Raw genomic sequence first — 26,342 nt, 5'->3', positions numbered from 1 at the left:
AGAGGAGGATGAAGGGGGAAAAGAGGAGGGTGAAGAACAGGAGGAGGACGATGGAGGAGATGAAAAAGAGGATGAGGTTGATGGAAAGGAGGATGTAGAAGAAGATGAAGAAGGGGAGGAAGAAGAAGAGGGTAAAGAGTATGAGATGAAAAAGAGGATGAGGTTGATGAAGAAGAAAATGAAGAGGAAGAGGAGTGTAGTCGGTGAAGAGGATAAAGAGGAGAAAGAAGAGGGTGAAGAACAGGAGGAGGAAGATGATGGAGATGAAGAGGAAGAAGAAGATCAAGAGGTTGACGTGAAGGAAGGAGAAGAGGATCAACAGGAAGAAGAAGAGGGAAAAGAACAGGAAGAGGAAGATAATGGAGTAGGAGATGAAAAAGAGAAGGAGGATGACGAAGAAGATGTTGAAGAGGAGGAAGAAGAAGATGAAGAGGATGTAGAGGAAGAAAAAATGCCTGAAAACGAGAAGAAATAGGATGAAGAAGAGGAAGAAGAAGGTGAAGAAGAGGGTGATTATGATGCAGGTGGAGCAGATGAAAAGAATAAGAAGATAATTGTGATTCTGAACGTGATAATGATGATGAAGATGTTACGACTGAAGATGTAGTACAGGATGGATGATGAAGATAAAAGTGGAGAAGAGGATGATGACTAAAAATAAAATGATGAAGAAAATGATGAGAAAGAAAGAGCAAACACAGAGGAGGACGATGATGATCAATGTGGTGAAGAAAAAAAACGTAGCTAATGATGATGAGGATAAGAACATGTGGAAGAATAAGATTATGATAATGTTAATGATCATGATGATGATGATTAGGAAAAAAAAGAGAAAGATGAGGACGATGATGAAGCTGAAGAGGAGGAAATAAACTGTGATGAAGAGGAGGACACTCCATACCTCTCATGCTACAGCTGTTTCTGACTGATGGACGTTTTCCCTCTGTGCTCGCTGCTGTTTACATTTATCCTGCAACACATTGTGCCACAGTGAATGACTTGTTATTCATTGCCACTGTCTTGGGTGTAATACATTAACTTAATGTAGCTCTAATGGAGGCTGCTGACTGTTGAATACTGTTCCTAACATTCATTTCAAGAGGAGCCGAGCCGAGATGGTGCTTTCACAATTCAGCTAATACGATATTCTGTATTTGCAGGAATCTACTTCTTCTTGTGGAGTATACTGGGCATAATTTAACAAAACACCTACATACCCGAGCTGCCTCCACATTTCTTTAGACTGTAAATGACCAGATGCTCTATCTCTCTCTCTCTCCAGGCAGCCACAAGGGGTAATTAGATCAAATGTATTGTCTAGGTAAATGTGAGTGGATAAGAAATGTCACTGCTGTTAAATATGGTAGCTGACATTGAAACACCGCAGGCAGGACAAAGCTCAGTCCATGCCAAAACTTTAAGATGCAACAGAGATAAGGCATCTGACGAGCAATTTAACGACTCAGTTAATGAGGTGGAAGAGTGGAGCACACCTGCAGTTCCTCCAGTGCCAAACCATTTCTAAAACTTTTTCCCACTTCACCTGAATTTTATGGTACTTTGGATCAGAGTCGTTTTACAAAACTGCAGCCCTGCAGCTGGCGGCGACTCGCTGACCAGACTTTTCAAGGACTTTCCAGGCCCAGTTCCCTCCAATCCAATGACCCAGAGCGGCATAGTTAGACACACATTAAGGTTATTACTGTTACAACACAAAGACTTTTTTTACAATGAGAACTAGCAGCCTCACAGAGGCTCACAGGCAACAATTAAAAGCGGAGACTGTGACCTCAACAGAGAGAGAGAGGATAATGTGGTATCTATCTACTCAAAAGACAATTCTAAAAAAGCATCAAAAATCAATTTCTACTTCTGTACTGAATGTATAATTAATGACTGTTTTCAAATTCACACACTTATATATAAAAGAGCCGTCGCAGTGACAAAACCACAGGTTAGAGGTGAGAAAACCCTTCCCTAATGAGGCCCCACATTGTAAATATATTGATAATATTGAGTCTAGTTATTGACTGTTGATGGCAGTAAATCTCTAAATACTGCACTATGTAACAATGAAGGATCTTTAAAGTCTGTAGTCTCATGCATACCAGGTGAATGTCACAGCTGTTAACAAGTTAACGATTTCCCCCAATACAATACTGAGAAAAACATCTATTTGTCACATCACAAATGAGAGAAAAATCGTTAACACATTGACGATAACCATAACGTGTTCCATCGTCTGGGTCGTGTTTTGCAGTAGTAGAAAAACTAATGCAGATCACGTTAAATGTGATAAAGATGATTTTTCAGCAACATCTGCTCAGCTTTATGACTATGTCAATAAAAAATATCACTGCCACCATCATTACACGTTAATTTCTTGTTGCTCCGTGGAAGGAAACATTGTGAAATATGCACAAGCAAAGCTCTGCATATTTATTGAAGTGTTGTGCTGAGCTCAAACACATCAAAACACAGACTGCAGCTAGAATCGTACAACATAACTTGTACGGTAGTGAGAATATTTGGCAGTTTCTTAAAGTGGTGTCCTGATTCCTAATTAATTTCATCATAAACTAGGTGGTCAGTAGTATATTTTTACATGCTGATTCTAAAAAAAAGAGAAAATAAACATCCAGCTATAATTCACATAAATGTATTGCAAGCACCTAAGCTAAGGGAGTGTAAGATTTCACAGTATTTAATCTAAGTTTTGAAGATCAGTGAAGCAGACATAGCCGACTCAGGGTGTGAACTTGAGATTGCAGGTTGAAGCACTGGAGTCTGTCCTTCACACACAAAGACACACACACATACACACACACAGCTTCAGTCACCACTTCGGAAATGTGTTTGTGTGAAACTTGTGGAAAACTTTCCAACAGGTGATTGTTTCAACAACTCATCGGGGCAGAAGCTGTAACGCAATGAACTGTGAGTGCAGCAGTGGCGTTGGCAGTGAAGTGGTCACGTGTCACTGACCTGCACGGGCACTCCCTCACACACACACACATACACACACATACCGTCTGTCTTCGATGTTTATGTATAATTTAGGCTACTGCAGTGCCAGTTAAAGTTAAATGAGCACACGTGATGGGTTGTTGTAAAAAAAAATCTGTGTTGTACAAAGAACCAGCTGGCCTCAGGATGGCAACAGCACGGGTAAAGAGATGCAGTCATCATCACTGTGAAGAGCAAGTGTTCTTCTGCTGTTGCAGTGAATCTGAAATAATTAGGCTCCTCTTGTTGAACCCACTATCTCACTTTTTCTCACCAAGGGGCTGGACAATGTTTTCTGCTGTGATTGGACTTAATGGGGAGAGCCTGAGGAGTTTCTTGGCTGAAATGACAAAACGTAAAATGAGTATGAAATGAGCATTAGTCACCTGCTGTGACATAAAATCATATTCTTGTTAATCTCACTAACCAGTAGCTATACCAGCAGTTTTTGGAGACATTATACCAATAAATGCACTGGATGCACTGTTATAAAAATGATTTAATGTCTTTCAGATAATGCATTGCTCTTCCAGTCGTTTTGTTCCTTTTTATTCCAACACTAGTTTGCTGGAAAAGTTTTCAAATAGCTTGTTCAAGGGCACAATATCTGCTGTACTTTTCCTGCCAGGCTGGTGATTAAAGTCTGTGACTTTCTCTTCACCAGCCAGATTCTCTAACCTTTCCAGCATTGCAGCCATGGGGGTTTCAGTTTTCTGCCTGTGTAGATGGGATGAAAGTTAAACCTGGCAATTTCAGAGTAGAAGAGATTTCCAAAAGAGAGCCTCCGATTTGGTGATCAAAATGGTAGAATAATCTGCGCAATATAGGGGAAATGAGGGGGGGAAAAAAGCTGGAATGAAGCTGGAGTTTCTGATGTTGCCGTGGATCTGAAGTAAACTGCAGGAAGTTTAAATGTTATCGCTCCTCTAAAAGAGAAGAGGGGGAGGGTAGACTAGGCACGCTGCCAGATGCTTAAACTTAAATCTATAAAAGGTGGTTGTGCTTCTCAAGGTGCTACTTATGTTTTTGAATGCCCTTGTCCTAAATTAAATGTGGGTGAGCCAGTGAGTACACATTGAGTAGGACATGCATCAGTGAACACAAGCGCACTTGATGCCTTCCCTTGTTGCTTACAATTTTCCTGCATGGAGTGCTGACACGTTTGTTAAGATTCTCCACCATACAGATCAGGTCAGAGCCTCCCAGCAGGGGAGGACACTACAGAGAGTTCCCGGCCGCACAGACCAGAAGCTCTGTGGATTTTAAATCTGTGTACCACACCATCAGGAACTTGAGCTGGACTTTTTTCCTTTTTGGTTTTGGTTTCTCTGAGTGTTTTGCTGCTTGTAATCAGGGAGTTTACAAACACACCTATATTGGTACGTTGGAATTTGCTCTAAGGGCAGTTTAGTTATTTTCTGTGTACGATATGTGTGTTCAGTTATGTACTGTATATTTTATGCAAATGATATATTGAGTTACTGACTGCCATTGTCTGAAAAGCCAAGCTACAGAAATCCTTAATTCACAACTAGAACTACTGTTCTGCCTTGTGGTTGCACACCTCAGTGACCTCCACCAGATCAAGCTACAGGAAATACGGCCATGTCGACCTTTACTTTTGACCTTTTATCACTAAACTTTAATCACTTAATCCTTGAGTCCAAGTGAGCATTTGCACCAAATTCCCTTAAGGTGTTACCAAGGTATCTCCTTCATGATATTGGGATGGTTGGGCAGACAACCTGATAACATAAAAAACGCCTGTGGCTACAGCTGTTGCCAACACCAACACACAACTAGGCATGGGCATTTTGAGTGAGTAACCTAACCTGGTCTTACTCTACTTTAATCAAAAATATAATGACGCGGAGAGGAAAACTTTTTTTTTTTCAGTCATTAGCGGTTCTTATTTATTAGTCCACACTACATTTTGGCGACAACGCTCCTCTCTGCCTCGCATCGTCTCAGGAAATAACTTGGAAGGTTTCAGAATGTTTGTATTTTCTAGCAGACTTGATGATACCTATCGTCTCCCTCCCTACGGCTTACCCCAAGGGAACCACCACAGATTCTTGTAAAAGGTTTGAAAGTCCGAGGCTCGATCCAAAAATGCTTTTACACAGCAGAAAACCATGTTGTTTTATCCCAAACTGTTTAACACTACGAAAAACCCGAACCATGGCATGATTATATAGTTTGATCCGACGCTAGACTGTGCTCTAACGTGCCATTTTTTAATCCTATAGGTTAACCGGGTAATAATTCGTAACCAATTACCGTGCACATACTGTACCAACACACAACCGACAAAAATATCAACATGCACAGGTACATTTAAGACTGGCAGATTACAGGCTGGAAACATTGTTTTTCAGCATTCATGTAGTAATCCTCACAGCTCAGCAGCTGTTAGACAAACAGTCCTTGCCAGAGAGGCATGCTGGGAGGAAGGCAGGCAGCTCAGAGCGAAAACAGCCAGACCTGTCTGATGAAATACACTCTGATAAATGGCACCAGGTCAATTCAGAGGCCCCATTAACGTCAGGCAACATACGTCTAAAATATCCTCCGTCAAAGTGCTGGTGCAGAGAACATTTCGGTTTCTATTTTCTCTTCATCACTTAAATAATTATCACCGACAACCTGAGCTGAACGAGCCACCAGTCTGGTAGCCTTCTGCTTCAAAACCAATGTGAGGAAATTAAATTCAACATAACACACTGCAGCACAAGATGTACAAGACTCTCCTGGGTCCACAAAGGTCTTGAGGAGTGGGAGGCATGGTTCACAGATTAATTATTTCAGTTACTGTACCCGTGACTGCTTTCATGGTCTTAATTATAGATCCCTGTATTATTATTACTGCATGCAACATCAGGAAGTTCTTCACCCCTGAGTATGAGGGTTTTGTTCAAAATGTCACTCTGGATGACGTCATCCAAATACCAAAAATATAAGGTAAATGTACAGGACATACACTATTGATGCTGCTCCTTCACTCTTACCCTCATCCTCGTCTTATTAAATCTGACTTAAATGATGCATTGGCAGCAGGAAACAAGCCACAATTCATTGCTGTATATATACACGTACTGTATAAATCTAGTCACCTTGGCAGAGCAAATGTACAATGAGCAGCTCTTGTTCAAAATGTGGACTGAGGTTGTGCTAGTTTGAAACAACCTTTTTTGGTTGAGGTGTGATGATTACGCTCATGGCTGTCCATGACTCTGAAGGAACTGTGAACCTGTAAATTGTCTCATTGTTGTTGTTTATTGAAGTGGAGGAAGATGCTCATCAGCTTGATTTAACTGTAAACTCTGAGGGGACTGCTATTTCAGTGAGATTATGAAGCAGATGATACGGATGGAGAGATATGGGAAGGGAATGAGAAGATAAACAAGAGTATACTGCTGGAGCTCACTCCTCTGGATGAGTAATGTTTAAAACACATGTCATGCATGTTCCAAATACTGAGAGTCCTCAGAGCATTTTTTCTGTCCTTAATGCTTTCCAACCTGCAGAGCTTTGAATGTGAAAGCTGACAAGGTGGGGAAGACTAATGATTCACAATATCTGTGTTTAGGCCAAGGGCTGTTGGCCTAACACTCCATTAGCAACCATAACACTCAGTCCTCTGCGCGCCTCTGAAATGCTTCTGCAGCATGTTAAGAGTGTGTTAAAACTGGCAGGCTGAATGCGAAAATGTTAAGAGTGCTTAAAAATATCTCAGAGAAAAAGCTAAATGGAGCCAACAATTCAAACCAAGGGCAGTTGACTATCCACTGCATAATATTTGCGTTTCCACACATGATTATGCACAGCTCGGCGTCGGGTAGTATGTGTGTAATTTCCTAGATAGTTGCTCGCGTTGCGCATCTCAGCAGCTACAGTAACATAAGTTCATTACAGGAGCATGTTGCAGCACTACTTTCAACATAACTCGCCTCTTTCTGTCAGCCACTGCACCAGAATAAGGTCATGGTTTTACGGGAGATTATCTTTTCATAAAAAGATAATTTCTCATGTGCACAGTGAAAGAGAACAGGTTCTCTTATTGCAAAATCATGTTTACTGCTTTTATCATTCCTGTGGTACTTATATTAGTGTAACAAACAGAATCCTAACCCCATTTTTGGCTGGTCAAGTAGTTGAGTGCGTCAAACTTTGCGTTCCTTCACCACGAACATCTTTTTTTTTTTTTTATTGTACTACTTTCTAGTCCACAGTGCCCTTGTACTGCAGCTGAAATTGTGACCGTGTATCCACACAGAGCCTCACACACTATGATGACTAAAATTCATGTCACTCTGACCCTAGTGGACACTGGCTCAGAGGGATGTCTAAAGTTGGCCCAATGTGTTGTTAATGTGCACGTACAGCTGTAAGAGGAAGAGGGTGAACTTGAGAAACATAAATCAATTTCAAAAGGGAGAAAGAAAACTTGCACAGCCCTGGTGACACAAAATAGACTGGGTTAACAGACTGGCCCTGATTTTAAATGGTTTGGGGGCAGAACAAAATTTTTCTTTCATAAAAATATTGGCAGTTGCAATTTCATGTGAGCAGCACCAACTGCTGTGTGAGTAAACGCCACTCTGGTGAGCACCAAACAATATAATAGTATGAAATTATTTCAAACATAAGAAAACCACCCTTGTTTGGGATTTCCCACAGTTCAAGTAGATTTGCAGTCAGTCCAGAATGTGTCAGAGTCAACTGTGTTCGTGCAGATCAGATAGAGCACTGATCTGTCAGAGTCTGATGAGTCAGAGTGAACTGTGTGTATGATGTGTGTTCAAGTCGGTGCCAATCCAAAAGACTGGCACAACCCTACCCCAAGGTAGATAGTTCATCCGTCTGTTTCACTGACCATGTACGTTCAGGTTGCTGGAAATGGAGCTGGAAGTCTGATCATCTGCTGGACTTGTTGGATCCTCTTCACTTGCACTGCATTTACAAACAGGCTGTTATTGTCTGTTTTTCTTTTCATTAAATTTCATTCTCATATTTATTGAAGTTATGCTGTACAACATCAATTTGAGTGAGGATACAATTCCAAAATATAGGCCTAATTGTTACTCTCTAGTTCAACTTCCAATGTTATTTTGTTCTAACAAAAATAAGGTTAATGTTTGACACATACTGTACACACATACAAATATCCCATAAAATAATTCTATATTAGAAAATATTTGGGTGAACAACAAGAAATCCTATTTACGTTAAGTTAGCTACGTAACGTTAGCCTGTTAAATATTAAACCTACGCACCCTAACGTTATCTCAGTAAAACCAAACTTACATGATGTTTCCATAAAATTTCAACAACTGAGTGAGCAATCGTTTTGCTATTCTGAGCTAAAATAGTTACTCTCTTTCAGTAACATGGCAAATATTACGATACAACTTACATTTTAAGCAGTGGCAACTGAAAGAAACCAGAAAGAAACAAGAGGTCCTGGCTGCAGACCTCCACTGTGAGGTCGCTTCCGGTGCAGGCTCCACTCTCAAGCCGCCTCCACTGTGAGGCCGCTACCGCGGCAGGCTACTCACAAGCCACCGTCACTATCAGGACAGGAAATGCACGGGATACGTTTCAAAATAAAATCGCAAGTACACTTCCGGTTGAATCGCTCTCCTCACAAAAGCATGAATTAGTAAAAATATGATGTAAAATCGATCAATTGCTATAGTATATATAAAATAAATCTTTTGATATGGACAATTGAAGCATTAGCCTTTGTCTTTTTCAAAACAATTCTCATTAATGATTGCCATATTATGTAGACTCTATAGCATACACTGCTGCTTAACTGTACAACTTATCATTATGAAAAACAAACGGTGGGTGATAATCGGGGCTCAATTGTCTTTGTGGCCTACTATAAAGCTTAGGATCTTGAAAAGAGGCCAAAATAGTTGATCAATGAAAACAATGTAGGGCAGGAATAACATAGGTCAGTGCACAAATTTAAGTTATTACTCATATTCATAAGCCAACATCTCATAAGCTGTCATAGGCCTATAAGTTTTATTGTGTACTATTACTTCACTGGCTTTTCAATATCATTTAACTTTGACTTTATTGCACTGCTGTTTTACTTTTTTTTCTTCAATTTGTTTTTCTGTTGTATCATTCTGTATTTTTATTCATAACCACCATACATTTCGAATAGTTTCAAATAGTTTGGTTCTATGTCTATGCTAATGTTCTTGTGCTGCTGGAACACCTAAGTACCACTAGATACAACCCTCTTGATATCTACAGTATAATCCAAGTGAATTATTAAGTGATCAAAGAGAAAAAACATTAAAAAAACACCAAGTCACAACATGATCAATGTTCTGTAGCCCTTTATTTCCAGAACACAAGTCACTCATCTGTGTGACATTCACAGTAGGCCATACAGTTTCTTTTGTCCATAATTTCTTCACAAAATGTCCACATGTCCTCAGGGGAGAAAAATGTAAATTTGAAGGGCTCCAGGATGGATTCCTTCTCATCGTCGTCCAGTTGTTCTGTCCAAATCCTCCCATACTGCAGAGCAGCCTCAGCCTGGTTCTCCTCCCCCATGCACAGAATATCAGGCAGGCCCACTTTGGCAGAGAACAATTGTTCATTGGCCTCAACCCACTCTGCTGCATGTCTGCAATCATGGAGAATACGATCTTCAACCGAGTCCTATGGAAAAGACAGAAAGATGTCTGTACCATAGCTGCTGCACCAACAGTATCTGACCAATAGATACTGTGAAAAAGCTTACCCATTCCACTGGTGTGTCCTTGTCGGCAGGTCTGACTGAGACCTCAGCCTGCTGCTCTTCATCCTGAAAATATATAGGCAAAATGATCAGTTGTAATATTCAAAACACAAGCTCCAAAAAGAAAAAAAGAAAAGATCCAGCAGTGCCCTCCTCGACATATTAGAGATCATGCAATCATCCAATCATGCATGATCTAGACACTTTATTTTTAAACTGCAGACAGAAGGTCTAACCTCAACTTGTGAATGGCATGTTCTTTAAAGCGACCCCACAATTGCAGTAAAATTGGAAAAAAGATTGGTAAAAAAAAATAGGGAAATAGAAATGCTGGTTTCTGACCTGAAACAAAAGAAAAACTCAGATGGAACTCAAACAAAATTTAAATCTGACCTCAGTTATGTCATCCACCTTCCTTTTCATCAGCCTAAACACTGGTGGCACCTCACCTCGCAGGAGGGCTTTTGATGCATCTGTCCAGTGGGCGAACAGCTTTCCATGGCTCAAAAATGATTAAACAATAGAAATAAATAAAACATTTCTTGCAACAATTTCAAGTCAATATCAAAATCTTTGCAGTCTCACCTTCCAAGGTCAAAGTTTTCCATAAGGATGATACACCACCACTGTCGCAAAAGTGGCATGTCCATCTGAAAAGTGAAGATAAAAAAACAAAAGCCTCACACCATGTCATAAATGTTTTGTTGTTGTAATTTTGAGCTTACTTTGATTCCATGAATGAACTTACAATGGAAAAGTCATAGGGAGCATCCAGTGTGGTGTAAAAGGCATTCTAGGAATAAAACATAGTAATTTTAGTTTAATGCTGATATCTGTAACGCACACAGAATTGCACAAATAATTAATACCATCAACATGAAGATGCCACAGTCAATCCCGTATGGTTGTCGTGGAAAACCCTAGATATCAGAAAGAAGTCAATTATGTAATTATTGTTTTACAGTATTTAAGTATTCAACTATTAATATATACATACTTTATACTCTTACCTGAATTTGTAATCCAGTTTTCTCTGTCCAGTTGCCAGGATTTAGTGACTGGGAAAGGTTTCTAAAACAGTTGCATTAAAAAGATAAATAATAGTAAATAATATAATGATAAATATGGGCTCTTTTCACATGCATCACTGGTTCCGATTCAGACAGACCATCCATGCATCCCTTTCCATGCAGTCACACTCCACACATTATTTCAAAAGGCTTTTTTATGGTGCCAGTTTCTTGACTCAATTGTATGAAATACGTTAATGTTGGTAAATCTGTAAAACTAATATAAGATTTATAAGCATGATTTGATACACAAAACTACAATTGTACTTATGTTGCACCATAAAAAGGCTGTCACACAGATCTGAACATGACCTGGTTAAAAAACTAAATATGGAACTCTTTAGAACAGCTTTGGAACATGAACTCCAAAAAGCACACACAAAAAAAGTTTTTGTTAGTGACCTCATCAGCTCCCTCATCTCCTTATCACCAAATCCTAATGGTGCTTCAGCACATTTGGAGTCAAGAAAGACTATTTCTCTCTGTACTGGTTTCAAAACCTGTAATTGTAGTTAGTGACATTTGAACTCAACATTGTGTGAAAGTGCAGCACAACACAATACAACAACAGCACTGCAATAGAAAATGAAGATACTTTTGTTAATATTTGATATAAATTTTCTGTGACATGCAAACCACCTGTGACAGTAAGCATCACTACTTACAGAGAGCAGGAAATGCCCAGGTTTCCACACAGGAATGACAATGGCATCTCTGATTGAAGCATCATTCTAATACAAAGGAAAAGTTCAAAAGCAAACAGGTAAAATACACAAGAAATATAATCTGAATAAAATTCAGTAGGATAAGTTGCACTTACAGGTAAGCTTGCAAGTGGATCACACAATGTTGGTTTTCGCCAGGTTGGTACAATATAGAGGTCAGCAACAAAAATGGTTTTCCCCTGTGTAATACATTTCAAATGTGAGCAAATATCCATAAAATATAAAAAGGAAAAGTATACTACGAAAACAATATTTATGTTTTATACCTGTGATTGAGCAATTTTCTCAATAACTTCAAAGCACGCATTTCCTATCTGCAAACCAAACAAAAAACAAAAACTTGGCAGTGACATACAAACATGATTAGCTCACAATTAAAATGGGTTCAAATGTTAACTCACGGTTGATTCCATTTCCTTGTTCAATCCAAGCCCCCAGAAGTCAGCTCGGGTCAGGCAACTTTTTCTTGTTTTTACAATGAGCTCGCCCGCTTGGTTGTCAGTGTCCAATACGTATTTAAGCTGATTGTTGAAGAAGAAAAAAAAAAATCATAGCAAGCATATTTAAATTTATAAACATAGGAACATGGGTGGTAGGGCGTCAAGATGAGAAGCACGTATCTGTCTAATATATCACACAGCTGTTTTTTTCAAGAACACATACCAGCTGCTCTTGGGCAGGATGAAGCTTGAAGGACCATGATGATCGGCATGGTCTCACATTCTCACTTTTTGTGATCGTTTCACAATGTGGTCCACAGGCATTAGTGTCTATCAAAAAAAGGAATTAACATAAAATCTTGCCAATACTATTTTGTGTTGATTTTAAAAAAAACAACCAAAAAAAAAAAACACCTACCTGTGTTTGGGTCAGTGGGGAGCACATGGAGCTGCTGAGATGTTCCAGCTACTGCAGGATGATGCTGTGTAGGCATATCAGGTGCTGGGGGTCCTGAGGTTTAAGAAATCATTATCAGGCAACATAAGCATTATATTTCCAATTACCACAAAGAAACAAAACATATGTCTTTAAAATACTTTTTACCAAATACTGCTTGTCCAAATTTGTCCAGTGTGATGTCTTGCAAACGATGCGACTCACGTCCTCTCTGTAGTTGCTTTTCTAAAAGCTGTACATTCGTTTTGTTGTTTCTGTGATGTATTAGGTTTCTCATCAAAAAAACGTGTGTTGAGGATGCCATGTTATTGAGGAAGTAGTTGTTTTTGCGCATACATGAAAAAAGTTGTTCGGCCACTTGGCTATTCAATGAACCCTGAAGTTCTGGAACCAGGTTGATCCTCCTCAACACTTCCTGTGGGTCTTTGGTATTGGCCTCATGGAATTTGTCATACAAGACATAGTGGTCTGGGGAGCCAGTGCATGGATGCCCATCTTTATCAGGATTCTGCAACATTTCAGTCAGCCATGGTAGGGAGATCTTGAGTTTGTTCTGCTGAGCTGCTGTGATGTTCTGTGGTGTCGATGCAGCCAATCTCCCTTCATGTGGTTGGAAAGGTATCACAGTTGGACAACGTAGGTTGACATGAGTTGCCAGACCCCGAGCAAAGTCATAAACTGCGACATTTGGCAGATGTTTCCAGGATAGAAGGAGATCAGCAAAATCTCGTGGAGACTCTGCACGCAGGTTAAACTTTAAACTGTACACCACACCATGTGGGCAGAGAATCACTGACCACCCACCTTCAATGGAAAATTGAAGAAGAAAAAAAAATTAATAATAAATGAGCAAGTAGCTCATCGTAGGTATTTATTGTGCAGTTAAATGTGACCCTTACCAGATGCTCCCCAGATTTTCTGGAATATCTTGTCGTATGAGTGTCGTGTCTTCATCTCTTGCCTAAGTCTAAGAATCAGATCCATCCGCGATCCCTTTGCATCCAAATTACAGGCCTTGCACAGTTTACGCACAGTTGAAACCTTTTGAAATACAGACAAGAAATAAAAGTAAGATGTTACTGCACAATGCAAATCAAACAAACATACATGCATACACAACAACTCTACCTTCTGCTTCATGAGCTCATCCACCAGCCGGTCCTCTGACACCATACTGACTTCAGCTTCAGTGGAGGACTTGGCAGAGGATGCTTTTTCAAATTCTGTGTTTAATGCCATCTCCGATTTACGTGTGTTCCTTCCTATCCATGGGCCCCAGTATTCATAACTAGGTCTTACACTGAAGCTGTTCTTTGCACGACCTGTGAAAAGTACACGTTACATTCTTAATATGCTACAGTGCATTGCATCATTAAGTTAGGGTAATTACTAATTTAAGGAAACATTAATATGTACATACTTTGGACAAAGCCACGGGAAATCATCTCCAGCTGTACAGAGTCCCAGAACTCTTCAATGGTGACTTCACCAGTGAAGTTCTCTGGGGCATCTTTAATGTCACTCACTGAAAAACAGTAATTAATTTAACTAGTTTTGAAAATACTATGATATAACTCCCACCCAACACACAAGACACTGTGACTTACCAGGGAAGTTGAACACTCCTTTTTTGTGTAAGTCCATAACAACTACTGGAGGATAGTAGCCACAGCAAACACAAGAAAAGGAGTAGTCATGGCTTGTCAATGCCTCAAAGTGGCAGTATGCATGCAGAACTGCATCTCTGTCAGGAATTGTCACCTTTCTTAGGCCTTCAATTGCATTTACTACCTTGGATACTGAGACGTTGTTCTATAGAAGAGGCAAAAACAAAACAAAAAAAACATGTTACGTAAGATTTATGAAGACAAATATACCCACACACATATTTAAGTATTTGTCATAAAAAATATACTGTACATACCTGTAGGTTAAGTCTCAGGTATACACAAAGTTCCAGGGTCAATATTGTATGGTCATCAAAGTTATGTAGACCGTCTTGCCATTCCTGGTACCTATAGGTTATGTGACACACTGGACATCGCCGGAAATAGGTCGATACATCTGGTGTAAATAAATCATGAATATATCATTAGCATTGTTACATTCTCTACAAACTGCCATAATAGCAGACAAAACACAAATTACTTACTTTCAATTACACCATTCATGGTGATTATCCTGGCCTTTCTGGAGATTCTTGATGACTCTTCAAGATTTACAGGTCCTGGACAGAGTGCACAAACTGTCTCTGCTGGCTGCAACTCTGTGACATAGTCTGTGAGTGCTTTTGGTTTTATAACGTCATCTGGCAGGTTAGCTGGAAGTTTTTTATGTCCGTATATATACTCTACAAGTCGTTTGAAGACTTCTGCTGATGGTGGATAGACAGTATCTGGGTGCTTTTTTGGTGTACTGGTGCTGGTTTCCTCTGTTCTGAACACATCGGGGTTGGTTTGAAATAAATGCCATTTGCTTATGTTTTTGTGGACACATGACATCCTTGGTTTGGCACAAGGGCAATGCCATGTGTTTGCTGATGAATTGTATGTTACAAATATCCTCCCGAGGCGACTGTAATAGTGTAAAGTTGGCTCATGGACTGAAAAACAAAAGTGCTTTGAGCTTTCCTCAAATGACACCTGAACACAGAGAGGGACATGTGCTGCCTGTGCATTTTCTTGCCTTTTAATACAGGTTGACTTTTTTGCGTCACCAAAAAATTTTAAGCGCACCATCTCTGATAAAATATCTTCTCTAAGGCATTCTTCAGTGGCTATGTCTGTACTGTATTGCAAAGAGCGGATGTGTTCACAGTGTGTAAAAATTAATCCACTTCGTGATGCCATTTTGGAATACTGCTTGCATTCTTCCAACTCACACTGAACCTTGTGTACTCGACCCCAGGTTTTGCTCTGTACATGTATGGGGATTGAAAAGCCATGTCCTCCTTTTTGGACTGCAGAGATCCCATTTTTGGCATCCACACAGACACTCCTTAAATTATCACTTTCTGTTACATCCTTCGGTTTCTTGGGGTGCTTCCTCTGGATGTGTTTGGCCAAGTTTCTCTTCAAACAAATAACTGAACAGAGGGGACATTGGACCTGTTTCAGTTTGGATTTTGGACCTTGAGTCTCTTGGGTGGTATGTACAACAGAAGAGGAAACCAAAGGAGAAGATGATGTCATATGTGGGTCTGCTGAGGGGTGGATGGTAGATGTTTGAATTGATTGGGCAGAGGGAATGGTACATGTGGTTGTATCCTGTTGCACAAGAAGGTCTGGAGATGGGGATATTATGGTTGGTGGAAGCAGAGGAATGGATGCAGCAGACGAACTTGGTTGCAGGGAGGGCAAGGATGAATCCTGACTCTGTTTGGACTGGGCAGCAGCTGAGGTGGAAGATGGTTGTATGGGACAAGACTTTAAGTGTGCTTGCATGTCTGTCCTTCTAACAACAGTTTTGTCACATATTGGACAATGATAATGTCCCCCATTCCTGCAGTTCAAATTGCAGCGGCAGATCTTCTTATCTAAGAGTAAGTCCAGAAAATGTTTATAATTAGACAATGTCAAAAAAGGCACATGAACGCACGCACACATACGTGTGTGTGTGTGTGTGTGTGTGTGTGTGTGTGTGTGTGTGTGTGTGTGTGTGTGTGTGTGTGTGTGTGTGTGTGTGTGCACACATGTGTATGTTTAATCTAAAATGCAATGGCATTACCTTGAAATGCAATAGCATTTTTAATATGAGCCTCCAAATGCCGCTGAAGTCTGGCTGGTTGGCTTGGCTTGAACATGCCTTTGGGGCAAAGGGGGCAGTGAAACTGACTGCAGCATGTTGTGCAGCGTTCCACTGCAGGCTTTTCATCACGCAGGATGATTGAATGATGCATCTAAAAAGGATATAGAATGCATCATGTGTTTGAATGATAGTACGTGAACTTCAATTCAAATTAATTAATACAGCCTGCAAACTTAGATTGTATTTGCTTACAGGTAAAATGGCCACTTGCACCAGGTAGTGTAAATGAGGCCTTACTTCTGTAGAAGAATTAATAATGACCAAGAAAATGCTGCAGTGCGGGTTAATGTCCAGCATTCAAAAACGTAGTTAAGTGACAGTGGCTATAACAAGACACTTAATCTAGTAAGTTATGTTAGAAGCAAAATGTACTCAAGTATCAAAAACACAAAACACATGACACATTAAAAAAAAGGGTCCCTGAGAACTTACGGTGTTGATGCTAACCGCCATTGGAGAAAGCTAACTTTGGCGTTATCTAACTTCAAAACGACAACACAAACCGACATGTAACATCCAGTAATTTGCATCATTAATGACTTCTATAACGTTACTATTTTACGGCACCGATATTGATGAAGAACACAAGAAATCATGTATTTACTTACTCTGTGTACGCAAAATCAGCAACTCACCGGCGCTCCCATGGATGTATTATATTAACTGGATACCGGACCGGAAAATGGCCGCCGTTCATTTCAATGAAAGTTGCTCGCCTGGCGCATACGCCGAAAAAGTTTCTGACTTCCGGGTTTACTTCCGCGTTATCGGGCCCATAGAGCATGCGCAGTTGAGTCACCCCCCATGATGCTCTGCGGTCTCCCATCATGCCCCGGGGCAATGAGAACGAGCAACCGCCGTTCTAGTTTTGGCGCTGCGCGTTCATGTATGTGTTACTTGTGGATTTAAGGAATGAGTATTAAGACTTTTACAGACTCACACGGACTTTAAAACAAAGATAATGATTTAAAATGTAAGACGGCCGATCGTAGGTTTACTACGGTCGTTTATATGATCGTTAAATCGTTTTGACAGTTAATTAATATACGATGTTACACTGAAAACAAGTTAGTCCGAACCTGTAAGCTTAAATCACAATGGAAAATAAATCATAATTAACTGTATTTTTGTTAAACATGACAGAGATGACCACAGAACACCTCAAATAATGTAATGAGGGCTTTACTCTTACCTTTTTTATATATTTAACTTGCTGCACAGTTCACCAGTTGTTACAGGACGTTGGTGGAGGTATTATAAACTTAGTCACACGTGTTTTGTTTTTATCAACCACACTGTGATTAAAGAAAGTTAGAGCTCTTTGGCAAATGCATCTTCCTTTTAATAATTGTCTGTACTGGCTGTGTTCATAGTTTCATCATCATCATCATCATCATTAAGCCTTCAGGTGGATGAGACTCTTTGTAATTCAACAGTTTAGCCTTACAATATTTCCACAACACGCAGAATATCAGTGTCCACTAAATACAGCTGTTACAGAACCAGACATTTGAATTAAACACGATGCCCCAGACACAGTTGATGTTGGATTTGGTAGAAGAAGAAAAATGTCACAAGCATGTTTGTTTTTTTCCGAACAATTTAATAATATGATTATAAGTTTAAGTGATCATTTAGCATACTGACACTGAACAAACACACACTGACGACGGTGAGGAGGAGGATGGTGAGGAGGAGGAGGAGGAGGAGGACGTCCATGGTTCTTCCTCCGGCCCCGGTGGAAGACGGGGAGCAGCTGCACCGTCAGGACACCACGACACACACCGACCATGGAGGAGATGTCTCGGTTTACATTTTACCACCGTGGCATTAATTAAGCCGTAAAATAAATTAACGTGAACGTTGTGAACGGAGCAACAGGTGTTGGACATCAGCCGCGATGAGACACTGTTGACACACACAAATACAGACACATACAGACATCATTTGACACACACAGACACATACAGACAGCATAAATGACTTATCAAGCTAAAATTACTGAAAAATATGAGTTTTACAGGAGCAGTAATGTAAAACAGTCCGGTTTCACGTCAGTAAATGCAGTCATTACGAGGCGATCTCATCAATTAAAACGTTACGTTTAAGAATACGAGTTGACAAGAGACTAATAACAGACATTAATATCATAAAGTTGATGTGACCAAACAAAAACTCACCTTTGAGCCGTGTTTTCCACTTTTCTGAGTGATTTTAGCACCGGACAGCGTCTCATTAGTTTCAGGCATCCTCGGTCCCGAGACACACACGACCGCGCACTGCTGGTGCACGGACACAGCCGTGACGTCACAGCCAGAAATGAGACTTTTCTGTGGCTTTTCTGGCCGTTAGAAAACATTTTGACGGATAAAAAGTCCATGACTTAAAAATATAGAATACAAAGATTAGTAATTAACGGAGGTTACAGCCGGAGGTGTCCTGTGAACAGTTTTACAGGCTTCTCTTTTACTATTGCGGTCTATGGGAAAAATCCTTTTTGGGCCCCATGGGATTTTTTGTTGCAGTACCACGGGTGGCCACTGGGAAAAATCGGCGTGCCTGCTGAGAGGATTACAGGGGGGCTGGGCGCTCCTCTGGACATTGACTGACACGCTGGTGTCACTCGGTTTAAATGGCGGATGCAATCGACATTAAACTTCCTCACTCCCCCCTGCCCCGCCCCGCCCCGCCCCCCAAAAAAGTCCGTACTTCCCGTCCTGACAGTGGAGGCGTCCTGACAGTGGAGCCTGCACCGGAAGCGACCTCACAGCGGAGGCCTGCAGCCAGGTGCCTCTCGAAAGAAACCCAAACCATGCTACCATGAGAGGTCGCTTCGTTGCTACAGTCTATGGTTGCTACGCGTTCGTTGCTACGAGGTTGCTACACGTACGTTGCTATGCTAACACCATAGACTGTAAAAAAAAGAAAAGAAAAAAGGCTAACACAAAACTAGCAAAGAGCTGAGAAGAAGCAAGCTCGTGAATTTAGCAGGTCAAGTGTAACTACTTCCGGTGGTCTGACGTCTCTCTGCACGTCCGTTTTTTATATTATATTTTATTTTACGGTTTATTCAGTAAAACTCGAGGTCTGAGTTGATGTAGTATCCAGCCAAGCTCTGTGGACCACGGAGCAACCAACCGCTCGCAAAAAGCCGTGTTAAATACAGTAAGTGACAGATGAAACAAAAGCTAACGTTAAGTCAAGAAACGGAAATATAACTTGAGTAGTTTATAACTTTATTCCTTTTTTTCTTACCAGTTTAGGTTAGTTTTTAAGTTGTGTACTATGGTTGTGTACGGTAACTGTCTCGCTGGGGTTTGATGTTACAGATGTTGCAGAGTGTGAAGTTTCCTTTGGTGAAGGTGTAAACCTTTACAGTATGTGGTTAAAATAATGTAAACAAATCTGTTCTTTGACTTACCATGCTTTGACTTCCTCCCCCAAATTTTCCTGCCAACCCTCTGCTTCCCTATACTAAAAATTGAAGACCTGTTTTTAATAATGTTACGTTATTGGCTTATGACAACAAATGAAAATCCTCAGTGACAACTTTTCTCTTTAGTATCCTCAGTTGTTTCCCTGAATAGTGTGTTTTGTTTGAAGATAAAATGCTCAGATGTTGACCTACTGAAGGCTTGCAGACCAGGATATTAAAATTTTAACAAGGACTCAGAATTACAGCAGGGTACTCAAGCTGTTAGGCTACTAATTTCAGTTTTCATAAGCTTTATATGTTGTTTTATTTTGTCATTACAGCAAATTTAGATGTATTTGGCTACTGGCCAATCTTACTGTAGGCTATGCTTTGCTTGTCATTGCATAATGCCTCTGACTATTTTTCTTTTTCATAGCATCAAGCACTTGGACAAGCACTTGGACTTTGATTTTCCAAGTATAAACAAATGTTAAACATATCACTTTCTAATTGAAACATTGCTGTTTCAGGTTTTCAAAGCATCTGTGAACAACTTTTTATAGTCCATCCATAGCTATTACTGTAACAATGATTTATTACTCATAGCATTGTGCAAAGAAAACACAACAATGAACAAAAGCCAGATAAAAGCCAAGTCTCATTAAGGCAGACTTTCTGTAAGTCCCCCTCGATGGGCAAAAATGGGATCAAAGCAGTGAGGCCAAGTTTGATTAAATCTCAACTAAACAAGATAAAGACAGCATCAGATCTTTCATTTATATAATCTCACCAAGAGATGTCTCAGCTCTCAGTTAAGCATCTGTTATCAATGGCAAGATTCAGCTGAAGACTCGACTGGCTTGTTCAAGTTGGCACTGTAGTGGATTACAAGAATAATTCATTTATTTGATAAATCAAACATGATGCTCACAAATGTATATATATTTTTTGAAGACTACACATATCTGGTTTGTATTTTGGATATGTGCAGTTGTGTCAGTAAATCAGTTCAAAAGAGGGCACAGATACAGTATGGTATACTGCAAAATCATTAACCATCCGTGTGTAAGAGGTATGAAAAGCCTCCTCTGATGTCACTGATCCACTCCACCAGTGGCCAGGTTGTCTCATTAATGTGCCTCCTCTCCTCCGGCAGTTAGGACACAATGCATTAACTCTGCAGCAGTTTCTCATTATAGTTGAAAAAGCTGTTTACACAAGGCTAATATAAGACCTGATAATGGAGGATTAGGCTCCAGGAATCTCAGACATTCTCATTTTCAGAGCTGAAATTGAAGAGGGCCATTCTCATTGTGAGGCAACTCGTTGTGCAGCGAAGGAGCACAGTTTTCAGCAGCAGCGTCTCATTTTCTGCAAATTATGTCCTGATTTTTAATCAGCTGTTCCTCCTTGTCTGCGCTTTACAGAGGCGTGTCACAGTCCGCTGGTGTCGAATCTGCTGCCATCCTCGTTCAGGAGCTCCTCACAGCTGTCCAGCAGCCACGGGCCAGGTTTTGCCAAGCTGAACCGGAGAGAAGGTGAGTAACAATAACTACAGCAAACTGTTATCGTGTTATATCTATAGTTTTTAGTCCATAAATCCGTGTTGTGAGGTACTATAAAACACAACACATTTACAACACCAGCACATTTATTATGGCAGGGGGATACACCCCTCAAATTATTTGTTTATTGGCAAATCTTTTTAATACCGGATCACATTTTACACAATATTGGTGATTTTACTTATCAAAATTATATATATTGAACTATATAACAATGCTTTCCATACAAACTTCTAATTAAATGGTTAGCCAATGCTCCTCACTGCAGATACTTCACTAGTGCAGTTGTGAGTTATGCTCATGAATTACTTAGAGACACTGCAATGATAGCTGACCTTGAACCAGGTTGCTCCACATCTTAACAGCAGGATGCCAACACGCCATACGATGTTTGACGACATACTGATGTTCAGATTTTCCGCTTTAAGGTAAATTAAGAATTGGCTTCACTGATCACCCAGGGAATAGATGTTACTATTCATAAGAAACACATGACTCCTCGTTCTTACATGTCAGCGAGGCCACAGTGGGATCTTTCAACTATTCCATGTCTACCTCAGCAATACTCCCCAGTATTCACATATAAAATTTAGCAGTTTAACATCAATAAATTATTGCCGCATCCTTGTCTTCCTTTCTTCTCGTTCTTTCTTTTCTTTTATCTCCTGTGTTTTCACCGGTTGTGCAGAGAGAGGAGAGCACACTGCCTATTTGCCTCCTTTTTGTGCTGTTTTTAAGGTGAATATATTAGACGAGAGCATCACATACTCGGCAAAAGGCTTGTGTTTGTCACAGAAATAACTGACAAGTAAGTTGACAAGTTGTGAAAAAAACACAAACTTATGTGCTGATACACAGAGGTGTGAGAAATAGCACTCTTTTTTGTGCACTCTGGCATGAAGAGTTGGCTGCTTTCCACTAATGCCAGAGACACGTATCGGATGGAAGCGCTGTGATATCTTTGTCTTCGACGCGACAGAGGATCTGAATGATTTTCACCACCTGGGAGACTGCAGGAAGCACAGCCAGCAGGATGCTGTTTCCTTGGTGTGTTTGATGGCAAAAGCTGTGAGCAAACACACCCGCTGTGTTCCCTCGCTTCAGTCAACCTGCTCTGTCTGTTTACCGATCTGAGTTTGATCTGTGTAAAGGAGTATCAGATGCTTCTAAAGAAAGATCAGATGCATCAGAATGGCAAAGGATGAGTTGTCCCCCCCCCCCCAGTTCAAAAATAGAGAAGTAAAGAGAGGAAGTAATGAAACAAGATGGAAATTGAAGATGTGCTTCTGATTTTGTGCATGTTTTATCTGGCACACGCACAAAGAAAAGATGATGGTAACACCGTTGGTACTCTGTCAGCATCACTCAGAAGTTAAAGGTGTGTTGTTGTATGGATTTATGCATAGTATACGCACACAAACATGCAGCTGATACAAATGCAAAGTTAAACATGCATGGGGTGTGATAGAGAGCCGGTGCAACAACCTGCTTATCAGATGTAACGTTTGAGCTAAGATTGTTCTCTGAAACAAAACCTCAGTCTCCTCCGTTTCAAATTGGTGAGGCTTTAGCTCATTACTGAGCCTCATCAATGATTTCTTGCTAACAATACCACCTCGCAGGTTACAATGCCTTATTAATTCTCTGCCTTAGAACTGAATTGGACCGACCAGTAAATCGAATTCAGTTTTCAAAGCAACAGCACACACACTTTAAAAGGAATCCACAATGTAACAAAATGCTTAATTGCTGTAAAAAATGCAAAAAAAAAGTGCTCTGACTGCTGAATCCCAGCTGTTCTTTGTAGAAATCAGACCGCTGCTCATTTACGCCTCCTCCAGCTGCTGCTAATACTCCTCATCCTCTACAGTCAATCTCTGAGGAATTACTTCATTCAGAGTTAATTTACAAGCAAAATGAGCAGAGACTCGCACAGCTCAACGCAACGCACTGCTTCGTTCAAGGGAAACACCAAGCTTCCTCTCAGCACTCTGCAGTCTCGTTGAACTATTAGCCTGCACATTAACCTGTGACATTGACAATTGATGGAGTGCAAATTTCCCCAGATTCCTCAACTGATAGTCTGGAGTGGACTGTCCTTGATCAATTATTGATTCCTCATTGAAAGCTTAAAAGATGCATGCTTCTTTTTTACTCTTTTAAAACTGAATTAAAACAGTGTATGTGCTTTGTACAGCATGACTCAAGTTACTTATTTGAATCAGAAATGTAAGCCCTCATGTGTAGGATGAAACGTCTGACTATGATATAAATCATAGCCATATTTTTTCCAGAAAAAGGCATTGCAATCAGACTAATTTGGCAAATGCTGTAATCATATATAAATTGTGATTAGAGTGCTTTGTCAAAAAAAGAAAAAAGAAATCCCTTTTTTATTGCAATTGCTGCCTCTGCTCCAGCACTGCCAGCAGTAAATAAATGGCCCACAAAATGAGAAAAGACTTTTCAGGAAAACATGTAGAGAATTCAGTGAGACTAAATATGCATTGAAAATCATTGGTTGTAGCTGAGAGAGCTCAACACTGTCCTGCAACTTCAGAGCACACATGCAAATAAAGAAAACATCTTCATCTGGTTAGATGTCTCACATAGAGCCAGCATATTATCTTAATAATCTTCTTCAGAACAATGTGAATCCATTTCCAAAATCACTGCATTACATATTATCCTTGTGTTACAAATAATAATGGCGGTAAAAAAAAGTGCTGTTGGATTTTCACTGCAGCGTGGTTGTCATTCTGAATTCTCCTTCACATCTTCCCTTGACCTCTTGACATTTTCCATCGAGGTCAAGGAGACGTTGTTTTGAAGGGAGATTATTTTGACTCCTTGACCTCTGCCTTGGTTGTTCAATGCTTTTGTGACCTGTGAAGTTATTGGAGTCACCTCCTCACAAGTGTTTCTGGAAAATGAGCTGAAATGAAAAGTTTTTTCCCCTTGTTGTTTGTGTATTGTTTAAAAAAAAAGAAAAGAAGAAGACAGAGTATTGAACAACAACCACATCAATTTTTTGTGTCCCCACACTCATCTCAGCAGCTTGCGGTACATTTCTGTATTTGCTGATGTCAAATTGATGAGTGTCTCTTTCTTAATTTGCACATGTTTTGTCTATTAGCATGTATGCCCTTGAGTTGCATTGCATTGATTTATCTCAGCCGCCGTTCAACAAGCTACTGTATGTACCAAGTCAAAGAAATAATCAAATATTCACAAAAACTGTCAGTCTCATTATTGTGCATATTGTTTTCTACTGCCTGTTGACAATTTACTAGATGAAGACTATTTAATTCTGGCCCGACAGAGACTTTAAGGTACAACTTTGAGGTTCAGACTCTCAGTTGTGTAATCTGACATCTGCCTTAGGGTAAACAACATCATCTAATGACTATGAGTCTCTATCTCTATAGATCCTTGCTTGTGAAGTAAGTAAAAGTTTTTCCCCATGACACTGAAGGTCTGATTCTTGCACTCGGCCTTTTGGCAAAAAAGTGAAACTTCTTGCTCAGACTCTGAGAAGATACAAAGGCTTATGCAATCACCAGGTTATTTCTCTTTATGTTATGCCGAAGGCTCTTGCGCAACCTCGAACCCTGCTGATACCAATTGTAGAAGCTGACAGAGAGCCCAGATTCAAGAATAATTTCTAAAAGAAGCTTTTGTCATAGACATTGGTATTTTCCTTCTTCTAATCTATGGCTGTCACCAAACAAGAAATTACAATGATAAAAGGATGAGACGGATCAGGGGGTGAAATTATTGAATATGTCTGGAAAGTCACCCAAAAGTGATTAAAATCATCATAACATCTTAACTTTTATGGCCTGTCAAGACTTATTGTCATACATATAGTACATTTATCTTTGTTATGATGGTTCCCATAGTTCTTCTCCAGGCATTTTATTAGTTGAGACGAAGTTTTAGCGTCAACTTATTGTTTCCCTGGACCCAGACTCTCCGCTCCATCAATGGCAGCCATAGTGGAAGTGAAGGCAAATGGTGTTCATGGAGATAAGATTCAGCATTTCTCCATGGGTTAGATGTTAATGGTGAGGCATTTAAATAACAATTGTTAAGGACAGCAGCTCAGAAGATTGTGCAGGGAAGCCCGGGGACTAGTTTGAGATGCCCTGTGGCGGTTTCTTGCAAACAATTAAAAATTCTGTTATGAATTGTGTTTGTGAACCATAACTTGACTTGTATCTTCGAGGTCAAACAAATATGTTGTGCATTTCTTTTTCAATAGACTGTTTGTTTTTTTTTGAATACTCACTCCACCATTATTCACGGCCATTTTTCCCCCACTCAGAGTCCTCTACTTGCTTTTAGTGGTCTCCTGCTAAGTTTGCTGGCATCATCAAGTGTCAATCAGCAAAACAGTGCGAAAGCAAGGGCAGGATGTGAGTCACGTTGCCCACATGCTAATGCACATGCATGTCCATGATAGATACAAACAAGGACCCACCTACTAAAACATTCTGCTACTAGTGGACAAAAAAACCCTCACGATACCGATAAGGTTGGGTGCCTAAACTGTGGGAAATTAGAGAAGTTAATGGAATTAATAAAATTTAGAGACGGAGAAGGTAAAATAAGAGCCATAAATGTTCCTATCACCGTCACGAAATTACTTAGGGTCACGAACATCCTCACAAAGGTAGAAGCCGTAATGTAATCATATAGGAAGGTGTTCTTGCAGCGAAATGTCACTTTGATATGACTCAGCACTTTGACATGCACATAAATACACACACACACACACGGAGCTTTCGGTGTTTTAATTATTCAACACATCTTCATTTTATGGTCCTGTGCTCCGGTACTCAGATTATATGAAGGTCTGCTATGAGCTGGCCACTTTTAATATTGTATAAGGTTGGCACTGTCCGCCATAAATGCCTCAGCTGCAGTTTATATTATGTGCAGAACAGTCCTTAAGCTACAGATTAAACCCTTTTGACGGTTCCAAATTGAACATCAAAGAAAGACGTTGATAAAGCCTTTGTGCTCAGGGCTTTTAAACTATGGAAAAGTTTGTGTCTGATGAAAGACATTAGATAGTAAGATTTGTCT

General features: G+C 40.1%; 2 protein-coding genes and 2 long non-coding RNA genes across 5 annotated transcripts in view; 1 reads left to right on the top strand and 3 right to left on the bottom strand.

Moving 5' to 3' along the window:
• The window catches only part of LOC146973171 (uncharacterized), a 67,970-nt gene extending 59,552 nt beyond the window's left edge, over nucleotides 1-8,418 (bottom strand). The window contains exons 1-2 of the long non-coding RNA XR_015037717.1: nucleotides 8,314-8,418; nucleotides 7,847-7,959 (exon numbers count right to left, since the gene is read on the bottom strand). This is a non-coding gene — a long non-coding RNA (uncharacterized LOC146973171). The remainder of the gene's footprint in view (nucleotides 1-7,846; nucleotides 7,960-8,313) is intronic.
• Nucleotides 1-26,342, top strand: part of LOC146973168 (contactin-associated protein-like 4) — a 78,097-nt gene that overhangs the window by 7,522 nt on the left and 44,233 nt on the right. The window contains exons 1-2 of one of the 2 annotated variants that reach the window (XM_085799432.1): nucleotides 19,304-19,440; nucleotides 21,116-21,224. Coding sequence is in view for 1 of the 2 variants with exons in the window: in XM_085799431.1 (XP_085655557.1) it covers nucleotides 21,114-21,224 (111 nt within the window). In the remaining variant the exon portion in view is untranslated. Of the gene's footprint in view, nucleotides 1-19,303; nucleotides 19,441-21,113; nucleotides 21,225-26,342 lie in introns of those variants that run through there. The other variant, XM_085799431.1, reaches the window with a different exon arrangement.
• LOC146973170 (uncharacterized) lies at nucleotides 9,385-10,416 on the bottom strand. The gene is made up of 4 exons (XM_085799086.1): nucleotides 10,358-10,416; nucleotides 10,166-10,274; nucleotides 9,776-9,838; nucleotides 9,385-9,693 (listed from the first exon to the last, which is right to left on the bottom strand). The coding sequence occupies exons 1-4, from the start codon at nucleotides 10,414-10,416 to the stop codon at nucleotides 9,385-9,387; spliced, it is 540 nt and encodes a 179-aa protein (XP_085655212.1).
• LOC146973169 (uncharacterized) lies at nucleotides 11,488-12,519 on the bottom strand. Its single transcript, XR_015037810.1, has 6 exons — nucleotides 12,426-12,519; nucleotides 12,231-12,337; nucleotides 11,969-12,088; nucleotides 11,834-11,881; nucleotides 11,663-11,746; nucleotides 11,488-11,573 (listed from the first exon to the last, which is right to left on the bottom strand). It is a non-coding gene; the product is annotated as an uncharacterized LOC146973169 (long non-coding RNA).

The sequence above is a fragment of the Trachurus japonicus genome, chromosome 15, assembly GCF_045865225.1.
Source record: "Trachurus japonicus isolate A0001 chromosome 15, Traja_1.0".
Lineage (NCBI taxonomy): Eukaryota > Metazoa > Chordata > Actinopteri > Carangiformes > Carangidae > Trachurus > Trachurus japonicus.
This window is presented reverse-complemented; position numbering and strand designations above follow the sequence as displayed.